The sequence below is a fragment of the Eublepharis macularius genome, chromosome 7 (assembly GCF_028583425.1).
Source record: "Eublepharis macularius isolate TG4126 chromosome 7, MPM_Emac_v1.0, whole genome shotgun sequence".
Classification (NCBI taxonomy): Eukaryota; Metazoa; Chordata; class Lepidosauria; order Squamata; family Eublepharidae; genus Eublepharis; species Eublepharis macularius.
This window is the reverse complement of record NC_072796.1, coordinates 2,917,083-2,936,289: the sequence shown is the minus strand read 5'-3', so window position 1 is coordinate 2,936,289 and position 19,207 is coordinate 2,917,083. Positions and strand designations below refer to the sequence as shown.

At 51.3% G+C, this 19,207-nt stretch overlaps 1 protein-coding gene across 1 annotated transcript in view; it reads right to left on the bottom strand.

The window, feature by feature from the left end:
• Positions 1 to 1,654: 1,654 nt before the first annotated feature.
• LOC129333755 (START domain-containing protein 10-like) overlaps positions 1,655 to 19,207 on the bottom strand; it is a 32,315-nt gene continuing 14,762 nt past the window's right edge. The window contains exons 2-6 of the mRNA XM_054985628.1: positions 9,478 to 9,625; positions 7,583 to 7,686; positions 6,867 to 6,984; positions 5,485 to 5,537; positions 1,655 to 1,867 (exon numbers count right to left, since the gene is read on the bottom strand). Coding sequence (XP_054841603.1) covers positions 1,655 to 1,867; positions 5,485 to 5,537; positions 6,867 to 6,984; positions 7,583 to 7,686; positions 9,478 to 9,625 — 636 coding nt within the window. The remainder of the gene's footprint in view (positions 1,868 to 5,484; positions 5,538 to 6,866; positions 6,985 to 7,582; positions 7,687 to 9,477; positions 9,626 to 19,207) is intronic.

Genomic DNA, 19,207 nt, shown 5'->3' with positions numbered 1-19,207 from the left:
TGGGAGAGCTGGGAAGTAGGTTCAGGACAGACAAGAGGAAGTGCATGGTCTACTCAACCAGTAACTTAACTGTGGAACCCACTGCCCGTGGAGGTAGTGATGGCCACACACACAGATGGCTTTAAAGGGGGTTACACAGATTCATGTAGGAAGGCCCGTCAATGGCTGTTAGCCATGGTGAGTGAAGGGAGTGGCGGCAGCAACTGCGGAGAGTGCTCTCACATCCCGTTGCCCTGAGCAGATCTTTCCTCTCCTGCTGGGCCTGAGTCTCGCCAGTGTCAGCCACGGAGCCACGAAGGCTTTTCTCTCAGGCCCTCCCCCCACCTCCCACAGGTTCTGTCCTAAAGAGCCAGATTTTTTAAAGCTACTTTCCTTGCCTTGTTAGTTCATGAAATATAGAAACATAGAGCTGGAAGGGGTCCCAGGGGGTCATCTATTCCAACCCACTGCACAATGCAGGAAATTCACAGCTATCTCCCCCACCCACCCACACCTCGTTCAGTGACACCGACTCTATGCCCAGAGGAAGGTAAAAAACCCTTTGGGATCCCCGGCCAATCTGGCCTGGAGGGAAATTCCTCCCTGGCCCCAAATTGGCGATTGGCATTACCCTGGGCACTTAAGAAAGGGCCACGAGAGCCCAGCGCCGGCTCACCCCTTCATGCCCCCCCTCTCCGGAACTGCGTATTTTCAGATTGACTCATCAGAGCTGTCAGGTGGCCGTCTGTCCTCTTCTTAAGAGGCAGGTCCTGCTGAGTTTTCCTGGACAATCATAGTCTTGGATCTGTATTGCTTTCTTGCCCCTACGAAAGCAGCGAGCATTCAGACTCCCACAGCAAAGCAGAGGGACCCTAGGGAGACCTTAAGGAATGGCTTCCATTCTCTGGGATGAGCTCCCTTCATGGGAAAGGGCGTCTCTGTCTAACAAATCGAAATCGCTGTGTCTAAAAAGTCCTGGGGATTGTAATCGCCTGAAGGGCCATAAAGAGTTCTTACCCAGAATTCTTTGGAGGAAGTCAAAACAGTCAACTGATTTCAAACCAGTTTCAAGTGCGTAGCATTGCTGATCTGTTTGTGGAAGAGGATAAATCTTCCTTCCTCCCCCCTCAGCTAAGCTGCATTCAGTAAGCTGGTCTGACACAGCCCAGGGAGGAGAGACACAAGACGTGGAGAGGCCTGGGCTTGGGGTGCTGCTGAGGGAAGGGGAGGAGCTGACGGGCACAGCGCAGTCCCTCAGAAAGGCCCCGTTCCCTGCCAACGGGAGTGCACTCAGCCTAATTGGGTCTGGACCCCCCAGTGAAACCAAGCTGTGCAGATGCCAGAATACAAAGCAGCTAGTATGGCAGGACTCCCAACGTACACGGGCTGGGCAGAAAGGGCACCCTACCCAGCCACTTCTGGTAGGCACCTCCTTCCTTGGGAGGGAAACATTTTACACCACGCTGACAAATCCAGTCTCTTGGTCTGTGGTCCCCAGATGTGTGCTGTGGAGAAGCAGCGGTGCTGGGTGTCACCCTGGGGTGCGTATGTGTGTGGAGGGGTGGGAAGGTCCGAGGCCATGTCTGTGCATGTGCATGTGGGAGAGGTGGTGGAGGAAGGGCTGCGTCCTGGCTACCAGGTGGTGGCGAGTGGCATGCCTGGGCGTCGGGGCGGCTCAGGCCTCTTCATCGCTGATGCGCGCCCGGTCTTCAGTCAGGCTGCTCTCGTCAATGTTCTCCAGAGACTCGGCGTGCTGCAAGGAGAGCTCAGCCAAGCTGATGCTGGGCAGCGTATTCTGCTCTGGGTACACCCAAGGCTTAAAGCCGGGGTTGTGCTTCCGCTTCCATTCGGGATATTTCAGGCCCGCTTTGTAAATCTTCTTCATGGCCTGTGGAAGGAAAGCAGACGGGTCGAGCAAGTGTTTACCGCGTTCCTGATTTCTGTTTTCCCCCAAATTGAATTTGGGGGCACACTTACAGACAAGAAGAGAGCAAGGAGGGCAACGACCGCCTCTGAAAGCTGGTATCTGAGAGCCCTATAGAAACGTGAAGGAGTATTACTATAATTATAACATACTGTTAGCCACTGCCTCAGAAGGGTTTAAAAAGGATTAGGCATAGGGCTTTTCTTCTGCCGGAACACTCCGGAGCGGCATTCTGGCAGTTCTCAAAACTGCCCCCCCCCCAGCTCCTGGCCGTTTGGGAGCCTGAAACTGGCCCAAAATGGCCCAGAACAGGCTGGAATCGGCCTGGAACATGCCGCTGCCAGGCAGGGGAACACTCCCCTGCCTGGCAGTGGCCCGCTCTTGGCTGTTGGGGGCCTCTGATGGAGGGAGGTTGGGGGCTCGAAGCACAGCTAGGAAATCTCCCCCTCCCATGGACTCTTTGCTCACAGCACTGGAAGGAAGTGCAGGTGATTCAATCCAGAAGGCAGGAAAGGGTCGCTCCCCCAAAGCGCCCCCAAATCCTCTCCTTCCCTCCCCATCCTAGCAACTGCAAAGAAAGGAGAGGAGAAGGAAGAAGCGTGTGGAGTGTTCCTTTAACCCTCCCAAATACAGAAAACGTCTCTTACCCAGAGAGCAACCAGCTGTTCCACTAACCTTTTTTGCATCAACAATAACAGCCTTCAAGCCAGCTGAGGGAGGCGGGGACAGGCCAGGGAGCGCGTGCTGCTGGGAATTGTAGTTCTCTTGCTCTGCAGAGGTGCCGCGGAAAGACTGCATCTCCCAAGGAGCAACACTAGCCGGGGAGGCAGCCGGAGTCTCCAGAGCGCCCTTCAGAACTATGTGCCCGGGGCAACCACCCCTCTGCCGCCCCTCACGCCGCTGTGCCTGCCACCGGTCACTGGTGACCAGCAGGGGGTTTCAGGTTTCCTAGTGATCCCCCGCCACAGGCACGCACCCCAGGCACAAGCACGCAGAGTGCGAGCCCCTGGTGGACATGACCACGTCACCTCCAGAAGTAACGTCGTTCCACCGTCCACTAGAGTGCTCTTGCACTTCATTTGGAGCTGACGTTGGCCCTGTGCAGAGTATGGGAGCGCTCCTGCTGCTGGCATGATGACGTCGCTTCCAGGAGTGACGCTGTCTTGTTGGCGCCAGGGGCATGCATGCGCTTTGTGCACACGCGAACAGGAATTCTCCAGCAAGTACTGGGTCCCCCCACTTCCCACCAGGAGGGCACAGGGACCTGGGAACCCTAGCTGAGACAAGACTAATTTCCTGGCTCTTAGAGGAGGCCAGACATGCCCAGAACAGCTCAGGCCCCTCAAGGTGGCTAATCCATGTCTGTATTGTGGCCCAGCATGAATGCCGGCTGGCAGCAGCTGCTGCTCCCTGCCCTCTGCGGTGTGACGAGGGAGGGGGCAAAGAGGACTGAGAGAGGCACTTCCATGGCATGTTGCAGGAGGACGGGAGGCGCAGGGCCCAGTTCCTTCAGGGGCCCCAACCTCACCACTGCTGTGGCCACTCAAAGAGAAAGCAAGCTGCAATAGCCATTGCTGTCCCATGGCAGGCTAGGTGCTCTGGGGGCCCCGGGGCCATGGCAGCCAGCAAGTGATGCTCCCCGCCCCCCTCCCCCCAGATGCCAGTCTTGCAGACCCACAAGGAATCGTCTCAATTCACACAAGTGTGTCCCAGCAAACTACTTGGGAACGGCTGCCTTAGGAGCTGCAGGGATTCCCCCCATACCCTGGTCAGGCCGCACAGGCCTGTGAGGTCTGACCGTCTCTCTTGTATAGGCAACTCAGCCCTGTTGACCGAGGAAGCGAGCGATTGCTCGAGTGAGGATTTGACTTTTCACCCCAGTATCTATGGAAGAATTTTCCACTTTGCTTTGTGAAGGCTGGTTTTACTCTTGGTGAATGCTCTGAGGGGAAGCCCAAGCTGCCAGTTCGAGCGGCCTAGATGAAAAGGGAGAGCTACTTTCCAAGCTGGCGAAAGAGGCCATAAAACCAGGGAGAGGGCAATTAATGCAACTAGAGAAGGGAAAGTGGAGGCAGGACTCCGGCCTGGCCTTCTTGAAGACCATGTGGCCCAGTGGGCTAAAGGGCCCCTTTCCCCTGCTTTGAAGTAGGGAGTTTTGGGAAAGATGCTCAAGGGAACAGACATGCTTTAGACATAACAGATGGAGAGAAAGATGCATCTAAAATGGACAAAGCCTGCACAACAATCCTGGAACCAGTGAGAAATGTCGGCCTGTCTCTTCAGCACCACAAAGGTTAGATTTACACAATGTATGTTCACATTTATTGGATTTTTCTTTGCTCAGAGGTTGGTGGTAGTTGTTGTCCAGCTGTAGTCTCTTACTTTTGTATCTATGGATTGCTTATATGTTTGCAGCTAAACTTTTCTTTTTTCAAAATTGGAGTTATGTGGGTCTTTGAAGACATTAAAAAGCCTCATGCTTGGCTCACGCTTATCAGTCCATAAGAGGGAAACAGGGAGCACCAGTAAGTGTTATTTCTAAGAAGAGATTTCCAAAGCATGGCGACTGAATTGAGGAAGGGGTTCTGATTTCTTACAAGCTGATGGCTGGCTATCAGACTTCTTTTTAAAAAGGAGTTATTTTGCTACTACAGACTAACACGGCTAACTCCTCTGGATCTTATTCTTTTAGTAGCCAGCTGGTGGCAGAGGAGAGTAAAACCTAGAAGTGCAAGGGAATCCTACCAGGGCTTTTTTTCAGCTGGAACGCGGTGGAATGGACTTCCGGCACCTCTTGAAAATGGTCACATGGCCAGTGGCCCCGCCCCCTGATCTCCAGACAGAGGGGAGTTTAGATTGCCCTCTGCACCACTGGTGTGGAGGGCAATCTAAACTCCCCTCTGTCTGGAGATTGAGGGGCAGGGCCACCGGCCATGTGACCATTTTCGCCGAGGGCGATTTAAACTTTAAAAAACTCCCCCCTTGTTCCAGCTGACCCAAAGTGACGTCATTGTGTGGTCCTGAGTTCCATCACTGAGTTCCATCACCTCTTTTCCCAGAAAAAAATCCCTAAATCCTACTATATAAAAGGCAAACCGTATTGGCAGCGACTCTTTATCCTCGCACAGGCACACTGCTGATGACTCTGGCCTCAAGGCCTGCTTGCCACCAGCGGGGGCCCACTGAATTGACGGCCTAAGCACTCCTCCCTGCGCCTCCCCTCAGCGCCCTCCTGCTCTGGCCACCAGGCTGCTGCGAAGCACCCATTTGCCGCCAGGAGCGGGCCAGCCAAATCAATTTTCTAGAGCCCGTTGTATTTTTTCACACAATGGGCGTTGTTACTAGTAAGGGCATGAGTGGGAAGAGGCCACCTCCTGGTTGTGGTCCGGCAGCTTAAGACCAGGGCCAGCTGAGTAAACCCCCCGTTCTCAGTGGGAGCGATAGAGGCCCTCAGGGTTGTTTTCCCCACAATTGGCCACTCCAGAGATCTCCCCGCAGTGGGTTAGCCTCATTCCAGAACCTCCCCCTGCCACAAGCACCCTGCCTTTTGCACTGGAGTCCCAGGCATGCTCGCAACTTACCTTTGGTGCCACGTACTGTGACACTTTGTTCACCACCCACTTTGGTAATGAACCTAGAAGCAAACCAGAGTCACCCATTACTGAAAACTGGCTCACAGGAGCATCTCCAGCCTGCGGACAGTTGCATATTTGCATATATCCTTATCAGGGCTTTTTTTCAGTGGGGATGCGGTCGAACAGAGTTCTGGCACCTCTTAAAAATGGTCACATGGCCGGTGGCCCCGCGCGGAGGGTGATTTAAACTCCCCTCTGTCTGGAGATCAGGGCCACCGGCCATGTGACCATTTTCACTGAGGGCAATTCAAACTTTAAATAACTCCTCCCTTGTTCCAGCTGGCCCAAAGTGATGTCATTGTGCGGTCTTGAGTTCTGCCACCTCTTTTCCCGGATAAAAAGCCCTGATCCTTATCATTTCAATGGAAACTTTCATAGGAAAACGTCCTGGTGACTTGTGTGTCCCCCCACAATCACGTGCACTTGGCTGTTGGCTGAATTTGCTCCTTCTTGCACCTGCCATTCCCACTGACACACCTTAGGCCAGATAAATCTGGTCTTGGGCATCACCATTTGCTGTAACTATCGCAGTGAGGGGTTTTCTATGCACCTCTGTGGATAAGTGACTCATCCTTCACTGGGTGCGGTGGATGAAGGACTGGCCTTATACTGGGAAGTCCTGGGTTCATAGCCACAGCCAGCCATAAATAGGCTTGCCAGGTCTCCTACTATAGTGGGAGATCTCCAGCTGGCAGCCTCCTGGCCCCGTCACCCCTCAATAAGCAGGTGGGGGATGGCATGATGCCATTTCTGGGGCGAACCTGGAAGTGCCATCACGCCACTCTAAGATTCAGGAGAAACTGTAGGATAGAGTATCTGGTGACTCCGAGGGCGGCTCAACGGCATTTCTGTGATCATCCCCAATGTCCCTGCCCCCGCCTAGTCTCCTGCTGGGTGCCAGCTGCTAGCTGGCAATCCTAGCCATAAACTATACTGAGCATTTTGGGCATGCCACTATCTGTTAATGCCGCATATCTCATAAAGTTGTTACGAGGACAAAATGAGTAGGGGTGAGAGATCACATGCACGGCCCTGAATTCCTTAGGAAAATGAGCCAAGCCACAAGTGACGCCTGACACAGGTTGGACACTTGTCAGCTTCTCTCAAGTTTTGATGGGAAATGTAGGCGTCCTTGGTTTTACAGCTTGGCTCTCCATTACAGCTGCAAGACCAGGATGCCTACATTTCCCATCAAAACTTGAGGGAAGCTGACAAGCGTCCAACCTGTGTAAGGCATCACTTGTGGCTTGGCTCCATGTGTGTGTCTTAAATACGCAATAAACATATTCCTGGGTCACAGGCGACCCCTCTGGTCTGAGAATGCTCACCTCGAGGGTCCACTTGGGTGAGGTAGTAAAGGATGCTGCCCCTGTTACCAGCTGCCTTGATCAAGTAGCCCGTCTGCAGGGACACGGCCCTCACGAAGTCTTTCCGTGGTGGGTACTTCTGCAGAGAGAGACCCCACCGCTGAAGACCCAGTTCCTACATGTCCCGACATGTAGGGGTACTCACTTGAAATGGAACCCCGCAGGCACTGACCCACATGGGAAACCCTTTGTGAGAAGAGAGCAACATGAAGTCATTGTAGCCACACCACTTCCACCCCTTGCCCAAGGGAGTTGATTTGATATATAGCCCAGATGGTGCAAAGAGAGATGAGCATGCAGATGTGACACTCATGTGGTCAGGATACACACACTGATCAGTTCTCAGTACCTGGAATGGAGGCTTGGGAGACGGGAGGGAGCAGGGAAAGGTCTCCCGCTGTGCACCTGCGGAGACCCTTGTCAGGCCCTGAGGCAGCCCCTCCCCGCTTGGCTTCAGGAGGCACCTGCACTCTTCTGAGGCCCTCAGGTGCAGGGTCCGGTCCTTGAGGGAGTGGCAGGAACAGGCAGAAGCCAAGCAGAGAACAGAGACTGTGCCCCCCCACCCCAGCTCACGGTATGCCGATGAGGCCTCAGTGGTGTGGTTGGCTTTCCTTCCTCTTGCTAGGCAAACCCCAAGCCAGGACTGAGGAAGGACTGGCTGCTGGGATGGGACTCACCGGATGTTTGACGCTGTAGTTGATGATCATGTAGTCTTTGCCGAGGGGCAGCCAAGAGCGCAAGGTAACAAAGTCCCTGTTCTTCAGAGGGCTCGGGCACCTCCCTGCGAGAATGAAGGGCCATTAGTAAGGACACATTAACAACTCTACCAGGAAATCATTCAGCAAGGGACCTCGCCCAGGGGCCATGCAGCCAAGGCAATTTTTCAGCAGGGTCCACCTTTCCATCTTTCACCTATTTAGCCAAGAAGAATGCTGTTCCCTTGGCTCAGTGCTGCCGTGTCCCTGCTGAATAATTCTGAAGGAAAATGGTTGGGGCCATAGGCAATGTGCCACATGCCACCAACTGGAAGAAAGTATCTTTCAAGGGGTTCAATACAGTGTGATTTAAGTGCTGGGAAAATGCAACTTTATGTGCAAAAGAAGCATTGAGACCAGGTGTGTGAACGCAGCGCATATTTATGCAAAAGAAGCTGCTTGTATGGCACAGCCTGAGCGAGCACTCGTGTGCTGGTTGGGAGTGATGGGCTGGGAAGGTCCTCAAATCTCATCTCAGCTTTGAATGTATGCAGTCATTCATCGTGCAAATCTATGTGTAAAGCCTTGAGAGTTTCAGAGAAGGGCCATATAAATACCAAGTGTGCGCAAAGTAATGTGTGGCTTTCTTTCTTTACCTTTCTGCCCTCGTTCCAATGTGGCTACAACAGGAACATCAAAATCTTCCCTGTTATTCTTGCAACAGCCATAGTCCTGTCTTCATGTTTCTGCTGCCCCTTCAAAATGCCACTTTCCAAGCAAAAAGAATCTAATTTTTGCATTTAGGCTGAAGTTCATATCATTTAATGTGCGTGATGTAATCTGACGGAGGCTTTGCTTAGGGGATCCTTGCTGCTTATACTTTGGAGGATGGGGAATACATGGGTCCCGTGGCCCCAGCGGCTGCGGCTGCCTTCACACTGAGGATTTCCAGTGTTTCAGCCATTAGACTGGCGTGGTATTTTCAAGTTTCCACATAATGCCACCCTCTGCTTGTGAATAGCCCGTTCCTTCCACAAGGAAAATCTGCCTTATTTTAAACCTGTAAAGAACGGTGTTTCCCGGGCCAGGCACTATCAGCACAAGCCGTTTCTTGTGCCTGAAAGGGAAACAGCATAATTGCAGGACTTTGGTGAAGTGCTAACCAATTACTCTTTTCATTTGTCGATGACCCCAAGGGTCTGTCCCGTGCAGCAATAAGCATAACAGGAGAATTGCCTACCTTTGGGACGGAGGGAGAAGGAGGCTCTGCAAATATGAGGAGGTTTTCAAAAAAGGTTTTTAAAAGGCTTGCATTATTCACACCCAGCATTTTGTGTGTGTGTGTGTGTGTGTGTGTGTGTTTTAAAAAAGAGGAGACTCACCCACAGCTCAGCCTGCCTTTTAGATGGGGGGGATGGGGTGTCTGCAAATGTGTGAAATTTTAAAAAGTTTCTTCAGAGTTATTGCATTGTTTCTATGCAGTGTTACCCATGCCCCACATTTTAAAAAAAATGAAAATAAAACAGGGCAGGCAGAGAATCTTGAGGGTCACATAAGAACTGGGGGTGGGGGTGGGGAGCCTTCAATGCACATCAGGTGTGAAAGTGCAAACATGACTAACAATGAAGAGACCATAGATTGCCCAGGACTGCTTGCAATCACCCAGGCCATTGCACACAGAATCACATTTGCAACCAGACTTCTGTGGCAATGCTCCCTAGTGTGGAAGCAGCCTGCAACTGAGTACCCCTGTGGCTTTTCCAAGAAACATCTTTCTTGCTACAGATGGGGCTCGGGCTAAGGAAGTAGGTGGGATGCTTTTGACTGGAAAATCCCAAGAGTTGTAGGACCAAGTGGCAGAACTGAAGGGTGCTCACAGGAGTAATAGCCCACATCCGTGTTGACGGTCAGGCGCCCAATATCATAGGTTTCAATCATGTTGGAGTCCCATTTCTTGCGGTAACAAGTGTCATGGAGCACATCGTAGAGGGTCTCTGGGAGCACATCCCTGCAGGTGATCTGCATCTGCCGGAAGGAATCGAGGTGGTTATGCATCGAAGAAGAGCTAGTAAGCAAAATAAAACAGGAGTCCAGTAACAGCTATCTCTAGTTTGCTAGTTGGGTGTGCAGGGAGGTTTTGTTTTTAATATGGGGGAGTAGCAGAACGGCTATATTTGCATGCCAGTGAAAGACAAATATTATTCTTTAAACTCTATTTTTCTTTTTTATGACTATCAGAGAGAGAGAGAGAGAGAGAGAGAGAGAGAGAGAGAGAGAGAGAGAGAGAGAGAGAGAGAGAACAAGAACAGAAGGAGAGCCTTGCTGGATCACACCAGGGGTCTGCCTAGTACAGCATCCTGTCTCACACTGTGGCTGGCCAGTTATTCTGGAGGCCAAACAAACAGAATGTAGAGGCTGAGGCTCTCCTCTATGCTTTATCCTCCATATCATCTATGTTGCTGAAGGAAAGACAAGAGGGGAACATAGATTATGGGACAAAGGAAGGAAAAGAAGTAAGTGTTGGCAAACAGTCTTACCCTCCATGCTTCTGAAGAAGAGGACTGTGATTCTCGAAAGCTTATGCTACAGTAAAGTTGGTTAGTATTAAAGGTGCTACTGGACTCTTTTCTATTTTTACTACTACAGACTAACATGGCTCTGGATCTATATGACAAAAAGATGAGACCTGTTAATGGCCAAGCACAACTTCTGTCAGGTTCTGGCAGTTAGATCCCCATAGTACTCCACTGCACACACTCCAGTGTATGAGTTAAAGTAACTTTATTAGAGATCCATCAGTATCAGCATACACAGACAAGGGTATTGGCAGAAGTGACATGTAGAAGTTTGGAGAGGTTAGTTATAGGGAAATTTCCCGCCTTTAGGATATGGACGGTTAAGATTCTGGTGCTAAGGAGCCAGGACTGGGGTGGGGGGGTGGGGAGGGATTGAGGCAGTAGGAGGGAAGAACTGGAGGAGAGAAGCAAAAAATGAAGTCATTTTCAGTTCCCAGGCTCAAGCCGGCACTCAAGGACACATTCTTGAGCAGCTGCAAAAACGAAAGCAGGCATCACAGTAGGCACCTGTAAGATAAGCAACTCCCAGCCAAACAGGCCACCGACATGCAACTTCACAGACTCTCAGAGGATCAGTACAAAGCACAAAATACAGCAAATACTCATGGCAGATATGTAGGCAGACATATATGACAACTTCGCTTTTGACTTAATTAAGGGCAACGCTTTCGCTGGAAGGCCTAGCACTGCTTCAGCCCACATTTCAGAGTGTGGCGTTGACTGTTTCTTTCCACTTCTAAAGAATTATTTGTTTAGTCCCTGTGAAGGATGGTAGAATCTAGAGTCTTTGCCATTTTGAGAAATTCCAGGAAGCAAGGTTATATTCCAATATTGGGGTAATATGCTCCAATGAGCATTCTAGCATAAAATTAATCTGCTTTTTAACTTCAGACTAAAACGGTGTGATAATTAGACATATCCATAATGTGTGTCAAACTGTCTCTTGGCGGCTCAAACACTCCATCTCCTGAGTCCGATAACCTCAATTTAACGAATTTAGCCAGTATCCAACAGCTGTGAAGAATCACCTTTCTTTTGTAGTAGCGTTTGTAGTCTAAGATCTAAAGAAGTCTGTTTAACATTACAGAGCATTCCTTGTCCACCTTTTAGCTGAATTTGCAAATTCACTCCCATATCCCAGTTCTGCCGGAAGTTGGATTCCTCTGCTCACTCATCCTTTAAACATTGCTGCCTCTCAGACTTGCTGAGATGCATTATAGTTGTGTGCCTGTGATAAGAAGCCCAGACTCGCCTTTCTTTACTTTATCCAAATCTGAGAGTCGTTCTCACAAAGATACAATATTAATAAGGAATTTATTTTGAGGATCCAATAAGAGAGGACATCTCAGAATATAATGGATCAAATCATCTACTTCTCCCATAGCACACATACAGAGTCGTAGAGGGGCAGGGACACTTAGAAAACGGTCCATACGGACTGCTGAGGGCATAGCTTGAAATCTTAAACTAGTAAAGACCATCCTTAATTTCATTGTTGTTATCCTAAAATGATCTTTCTTAATAAATTTAAAAATAGGAGCCACTTGAGATTGAACAATTGCGTGACAGTCTACTTTCCTGTCCATTTTGAAGACCCAATCCCTCAAATCCCATCTTGATCTGTTAGATCTAATCAGGTCATCTGGGATTACATCCTTGGACTGTATACAGCCCAAATATTCCTTATAGGTCTTAACATGGAGTCAATTTTGTGAAATAAATTTTTGGGAGGACACATTGGTATGCCTCAAATGATGTAGATCAGGGGTATTGGTTGTCTTTAGAATATCCTACTATATAAAAGGCTAAGCATGTTCCAGACAACTCACTTCCTACACTGATGTGCCACCAGAGGGTGCTGCCAAGGTCAAAAGACCAGGCGAGGCAGCCCATCGCTCCAGAGAGCACACAAAAGCGGGACTCCCAGGCTGGGATCAGGCACAGAGCAGGCAGTAATGCCCCCCCCCCGCCACCGCCTTCACCCAGCAGGGAGACAAGCAGGTGCAATGCCCACCCCCCTGCCTTCACCCGGCTGGAATCAGCTTTGCAGAATATCCCAGTCATTGATCATATTGATCTATACCGTGTAAAGAGCCTCAAGTCTCAGTGAGAAAAGTGAACTATAAATCCTACTATATAAAAGGCTAAGCGTGTTCCAGACAACTAACTTCCTACCCTAGTGTGCCACCAGAGGGTACTGCCATGAAGGGAAGCCCAGGTGAAGCCGCTCATCCCTCCAGAGAGTGTGCCATTGGGGGAAGCCCAGGCTGAGATCAGGCGTGGAGCAGGTGGCAATGCCTACCCCCCACCTTCACCCAGCTGGGATCAGGAGCAGAACAGGGGGCAATGCCCGTGCCCCACCTTCACCCAGCTGGGATCAAGAGCAGAGCAGTTGGCAATGCCTGCCACCATTCGCCCACCTGGAATCAGGAGCGGAGCAGGTGGCAATGCCTGCCTGCTACCTTCTCGCAGCTGAGATCAAGAACGGAGCAGATGGCAATGCCTGTCGACTGCCTTTACCCAGCTGGGATCAGGAGCGGAGCAAGTGGTAATGCCTGCCCCACCTTCACCCAGCCAGGATCAGGTCCAGAGCAGGTGGCAATGCTCACCCCCCTTCACCCAGCTGGAATCAGGAGGGGAGAAGGTGGGAATACTTACCCCCTGCTTTCACCCAGCCGGGATCAGATGCAGAGCAGGTTAAGAGCAGTAGGACTCTAATCTGGAGAACCGGGTTTGATTCCCCACTCCTCCACTTGAAGCCAGCTGGTTGACCTGGGGTCAGTCACAGCTCTCTCAGAGCTCTCTCAGCCCCACCCACCTCACTGGGTGTTTTGTTGTGGGGATAATAACAACATACTTTGTAAACCGCTATGAGTGGGTGTTAAGTCATCCTGAAGGGCAGTATATAAATCGAATGTTGTTGTTATTGTTATTGTTGTTGTTATTAAAGTCATCCAGGTGCTCACGCAAGCTCTTATGCTCTCCCATTCTAATACTGAACAACTTCCTTTGTAAAAACATTCTACTCTTAAGCGAAGTATCTACAGAAAGTCTTTGAACTTCTTCCCAGATGTTTTTAACTTTATCAATATGAATCACCTGCAAAATATCCCGGTCCTCCAAACCTTTGAAGAGGATTCCTTTGGCTTTGTCGCTGTATTCATCCCATTTTCTTTGCTTTTCAGGTTCCTCTTTTGCCAGTCTTGGATCTTTAATTGCATCCCAAACTCCTTGTTCCAGGAGATGGGTCTGCATGCGGGCTTTCCAGATTACATGGTTTCTTTTGTTCAACCTTTCTATCACTGCCACTTGCTGAATCCTTATAGGCGGTCATTTCTCTCTCTCTCTCTCTCACACACACGCACAGCTCGCGAGGGGAGCCTCTGGTGACTCTTATTCCTTTAATCAGAGATCAATCCACAAACCATCCTCTGCTACCGTGTAAGCTCTGGTACATCTTAGGAATGATCTTGTGTCTGATGAAGGAGTGAATGAAGAGAGTTCATTCAGGGACTACAACTATGATAGAAAGGAGAGAAACAGAATAGATACTACCTCAATAAACAGGGAAGAGGGAACTTCTGGGAAGAATCAGGAAGTAGCCTAAGAATACCAATCTGGAGACATGCAGGAAGAAGAGAGGAGGAAAGAAGGATTGCACTCTGCCAACTATCTGTCAGGTCCGCTGCCCCTTGAAGGTATTCTGTGTCTTCTGCCTTCTCTGTACACAAAACATTGTATTTCCAACAGGATCAGGAGTGGAGCAGGTGGCAATGCCCACCCCCTGCCTTCACCCAGCCGGTATCAGGCACAGAGCAGCCAGTAATGCCCGCCCCCTTCAGCCAGCTGGGATCAGGAGGGGAGCAGGTGGCAATGCCCACCCCCTGCCTTCACCCAGCTGGGATCAGGCACAGAGCAGCCAGTAACGTCAACCCCCTTCAGCCAGCTGGGATCGGGGGGGGGGGAACAGGTGGCAGTGCCCTCCCCCTTCACGCAGCTGAGATCAGGAGTGGAGCAGGTGGCAATGTTCACCCCCTGCCTTCACCCAGCCAGTATCAGGCACAGACCAACTAGTAATGCCCGCCGCCTTCAGGCAGCTGGGATCAGGGGTGGGTAACGGGTGGCAGTGCCCGCCTCCTTCACCCAGCTGGGATCAGGAGTGGAGCAGGTGGCAATGCCTACCCCCTGCCTTCACCCAGCCAGTATCAGGCACAGACCAGCTAGTAATGCCTGCCGCCTTCAGGCAGCTGGGATCAGGGGGGGAACAGGTGGCAGTGCCCGCCCCCTTCACCCAGCTGGGATCAGGAGTGGAGCAGGTGGCAATGCCTACCCCCTGCCTTCACCCAGCCAGTATCAGGCACAGAATGCAAAAACTACAGGAGTAACCCCCAAGCAACCAGCATCAAATAAGCCTAAAATAAGGCAGAAGGCATGACCAAAAAGAGTAGAAAAATATATAGGATGTATTATGAGTCTTATAAAGTGCAAATGCTACTTTAACTTATAGAAAATTTCATACAATAATATATAAATCCAAAATTACAAAATTATACAAAAGTGCAAGTTGTCAGTTGCAAATAACAATTCATATACAATGAAGGATTAATGAAAGAGCAGGTGAATCTAAAGGAGCAATAGGGAAGCACTGCATTACAACCAGACATGGGCATGAACAGGGGGAAAAATGAACATTCTGTCGAAGGCTTTCACAGCTGGAGAACGATGGTTGTTGTGGATTTTCTGGGCTGTATAGCTGTGGTCTTGTCAAGACCACGGCTATACAGCCCGGAAAATCCACAACAAACGAACACGCTGTTCATTGTTCGTTGCTGCCGACGAACACAAACAGACGAACAGTAAAGAACATGTCCCATTAAAGAACATGTTCGTTGTTCGTGGGGGCCAGAACAGCCCCCATTGGATATAGATAGCCCATATTCACAGGGAGTGTTCAGCAGGCTCTCCTCCAGCCATCACTCAATTTTGGTCAAGACTGCAATACAGATCTTGGAGTTATACATTCCCAAATCCGATGCCCCCAGGAAACTCCCATTCGACACAATTGGAGCCACCAGTTGATTTTGGACCCGTGTACAAGCAGTGAACTCAAAGGTGGGCTGCCTCCCCTCTAGGGGGTGGGGGGTTTGGCCATTTGCCAGTGGCATCCCCCATGTACCCTCCGGCCAGGCCTCCCATAGGCTACTTTCCGGCAAGGCATTACTGTGGGTTATGTCGGTGGCCGCCGGGCCTGGTGGGCTGGGGGGAGGCGGAGGCAGGCCACCTCCCCTCTAGGAGGCAGGGTGTGCGGCCGCTCACCAGTGGCACCCCCATGTGCTCACCCGCCAGGCCTCCCAGAGGCTACTTTCCACCAAGGCCATAAGGTGGGTCAGGTCGGCGGCCACTGGGCCTGGTGGGCTGGGGGAGGTGGCGGTGGGCTGCCTCCCCTCTTGGAGGCAGGGTGTGTGGCCGCTCGCCGATGTCACCCTCCATGTGCCTGCCCGCCAGGTCTCCCAGAGGCTACTTTCCGCCAAGGCCGTAAGGTGGGTGTCAGGTCTGTTGCCCACTGTCCCTCCATATTGTTGCCCTATGTATAATATGTTGCAATAGCCTCTTGCACCTGCTCCCCTTGTTGCCTTCCAGATTCCAGGACAGTCGAGCCCTTACCTCAGATGGCTCACCTCAGCAGCCTTGGGACAGCTCCTTCCGTCCCGCTACTGATTGTGTTTGGCTGGGAGAGCCGGAGGGGTGGGGGAACACGCAAACGGGTTGATATAATGTATCATGTGCTCAATGCGTCATTCTTAACAAAATAATAATAATAATAATAACATTCGATTTATATACCGCCCTTCAGGACAACTTAATGCCCACTCAGAGCGGTTTACAAAGTGTTATTATTACCCCACAACAATCACCCTGTGAGGTGGGTGGGGCTAAGAGAGCTCAAGAGAACTGTGACTCGCCCAAGGTCACCCAGCTGGCTTTGTGGAGGAGTGGGGAATCAAACCCGGCTCTCCAGATTAGAGTCCCGTGCTCTTAACCACTACACCAAACTGGCTCCAAAAGACCTGTGTACAGCCAGACGCCTTTAATTGCTTCTGTGTAACCTATGGACATACGTATTGAGAAGCCTGTGATATCTCAATAAAGACCCATTTACTCAAGAGAGCTTGGATTTCTTGCTGCAAGGGTTGGGAGTCACCTTCAATGTACCCTGTCTTCCATAGACTGACAGTGGGTGAGGTCGGCGACCGCCGGGCCTAGTGGGCTGGGGGAGGCAGTGGTGGGCTGCCTCCCCTCTAGGGGGCAGGGTGTGTGGCTGCTTGCCAGTGGCACCCCCCCATGTGCCTGCCCCCCAGGCCTCCAAGAGGCTACTTTCCGCCAAGTTAGAATGGTGGGTGATGGCGGTCGCTGGGCCTGGCGGGCTGGGGGAGGCGGTGGCGGGCTGCCTTCCCTCTAGGGGGCGGAGTGTGTGGCCACTCACAGGTGGCACCCCCCCATGTGCCTGCCCCCCAGGCCTCCAAGAGGCTACTTTACGCCAAGTTAGAATGGTGGGTGATGGCGGTCGCTGGGCCTGGCGGGCTGGGGGAGGCAGTGGCGGGCTGCCTCCCCTCTAGGGGGTGGGGGTTTGGCCACTTGCCAGCAGTACTCCCCATGTGCCCGCCCGCCAGGCCTCCCAGAGGCTACTTCCTGCCAAGGTATAATGGTGGGTCATGTTGGCGACCACCACATAACCAAATGACCCAGCAACAGTCTGCAAAGAAAACTCTCCAGCAAGACATGATGGCGTACACGGAGGCCTTGCACACACAAACACACACCCTGATGGGTCAGAGACACCAACATACAACATACGTCCACCAGATGGGGACATGGTGGCATCAGGGCCAGTGCTGTTGTCCACACCTCACGTGGTGCAGAGGCTGTTGCCGCCCAAACACACTGGCTGGACATGGAACATTGGACAGTTAGGTACATGGGATAGACAAGTTTCTCAATAGACAGGTGCATAGCTGTGTGGGATAGGTGTATAAGATAGAGGGATGCATGGATACACTGAATACCTGTATTGGGCATATTGGGGAGACATGTGGATTGCATAAATATCTGTGTTATCCCATCATTAGAAAGTTGGAAGGAAAGAACCAAGGGTGGGAGGTGGGGCCTGCCCCTAACAAGTAGAAGCGGAGGCTCATGTGCTGGCTGTGGAGGTGGTGGAGGATGCCTCCCCCCCCCCATCGTGGGGGAGGCATTGGTTCCCCTAGGAAAGGGGATTGTGGGCAGACAGGTAGGTGCCCCCCACATCACCCACCGGCCTGCCGTCACAGACAGGGCAGTCTATTCAGCGCACCCTACAGAGGACGGCAGTTCCACAGAATCCGCACCACTCAGAAAGGACGGATGTTGCGGCTGGGACCCATTCCCCCCTGCTCAGAGGGGACAGCAGGTGCCCATGGATAGGGGGCCCTGTGCTGTACAACTATATGCACAACAGCAGCTGAGCTGTCCCTTGTGCCCAAAAGCATCAGCAGCAGACAGCACCCACCTTCCCCATGTAACCAATTGTAACCAATTTGCAGCTCCACACTTGGAAGGAAGTCCTGCCCATCAAGCTAAGTTGGGCTTAGATTGGGGTTTCCAGGGCGACAGGAGGAGTGCAGACAGAAGGAGGCCCGCCTGGCCTCGACTAGAGCAAGAGCTTTCTCAGTCTTGGCTTCTACCTGGTGGAACACTCTGTCTACCGAGACCAGGGCCCGGCAGGATTTACTATCTTTCCGCCGGGCCTGTAAGACAGAGTTGTTCCGCCAGGCTTATGGCTGAGGCTGGGCCTCCACTGGCTGGAGGATACAACATCTACTCCCCTCCCTATGAGAGCTGAGTGCCCACCACTGTTCTGAAGCTGCTGCCATGTTTCAATTGCACTGCTGCACTTTCTGTAATCGCCACTAAAAAAAAAAGAGTGCTGCTATTTTAAATATCTTTATATAATGCTTTTAATGTTTTATGATAATGTTTAATGAAATGTTTTAAATGTTTTTAATGCTGTTATCCGCCCTGAGCCTGCTTGCGGGGAGGGCGGAATATAAATATGATAAAATCAATAAAAAATAATAAATAAGAGTTCAGGCAGTCCCTGCCTCCATTGCCAAGGGAATTGATTGAAGGTGCCTGACTGTCTGGCTTCACGAACAGCAGACGAACGCAACAAACGAGGCTTGCGACGACCATTGTTCGTCTAGAATGGGGTCTCACGAACAGCTTGTTCATGAACCACCGATCGGGCTGTTTGTGGCTTTTTTTGCATTCGTAATGCTGTTCATGCCCATGTCTAGTCACAACATCAGGTGAGTATAATAACCCAACAAAAGAGGAGGATTCTCATAAATAACTAATGTTATTTCTTATTTCAGGTGCAAAGAGGGTCACAAAGACCCCACAACTCGACAAAGAGCCAGCAAGTAACTTGTTTCGTTGAGCCTCCCTCAGGAGTCGCACCAAACAATACATCTGAGATAAAGACAGAACCACTGTAAGATTCTTTAGTGGTACATCAAGCACCTGGAAGTAACAGCTGCTGGCCGTAATGCCTGCCCTCCACCTTCACCAAACTGGGTTCAGGAGCAAAGCAGGTGGCAATGCCCGCCCCTCAACTTCACCTAACTGGGATCAGGAGCGGAGCAGATGGCAATGCCCACCCCTTGCTTCACCCATCTGGGATTGGGATTGGAGCAGGTGGCAATGCCCACCCCTGCCTTCATCCAGCTGGGATCAAGAGCAAAACAGGTGGCAATGCCCACCCCTGCCTTCATCCAGCTGGGATCGGGATTGGAGCAGGTGGCAATGCCCACCCCTGCCTTCATCCAGCTGGGATCAGGAGCAAAACAGGTGGCAATGCGCACTCCACCTTCAACCCGCTGGAGTCAGGCACGGAGCAGGAGGCAATGCCCACTTGCCACCCTCCCTTTTATAGAATAGTTTCCAAAGTTAATTTCCTACTTCTAGATTCTATACGGTCTAATACTATGTAGCT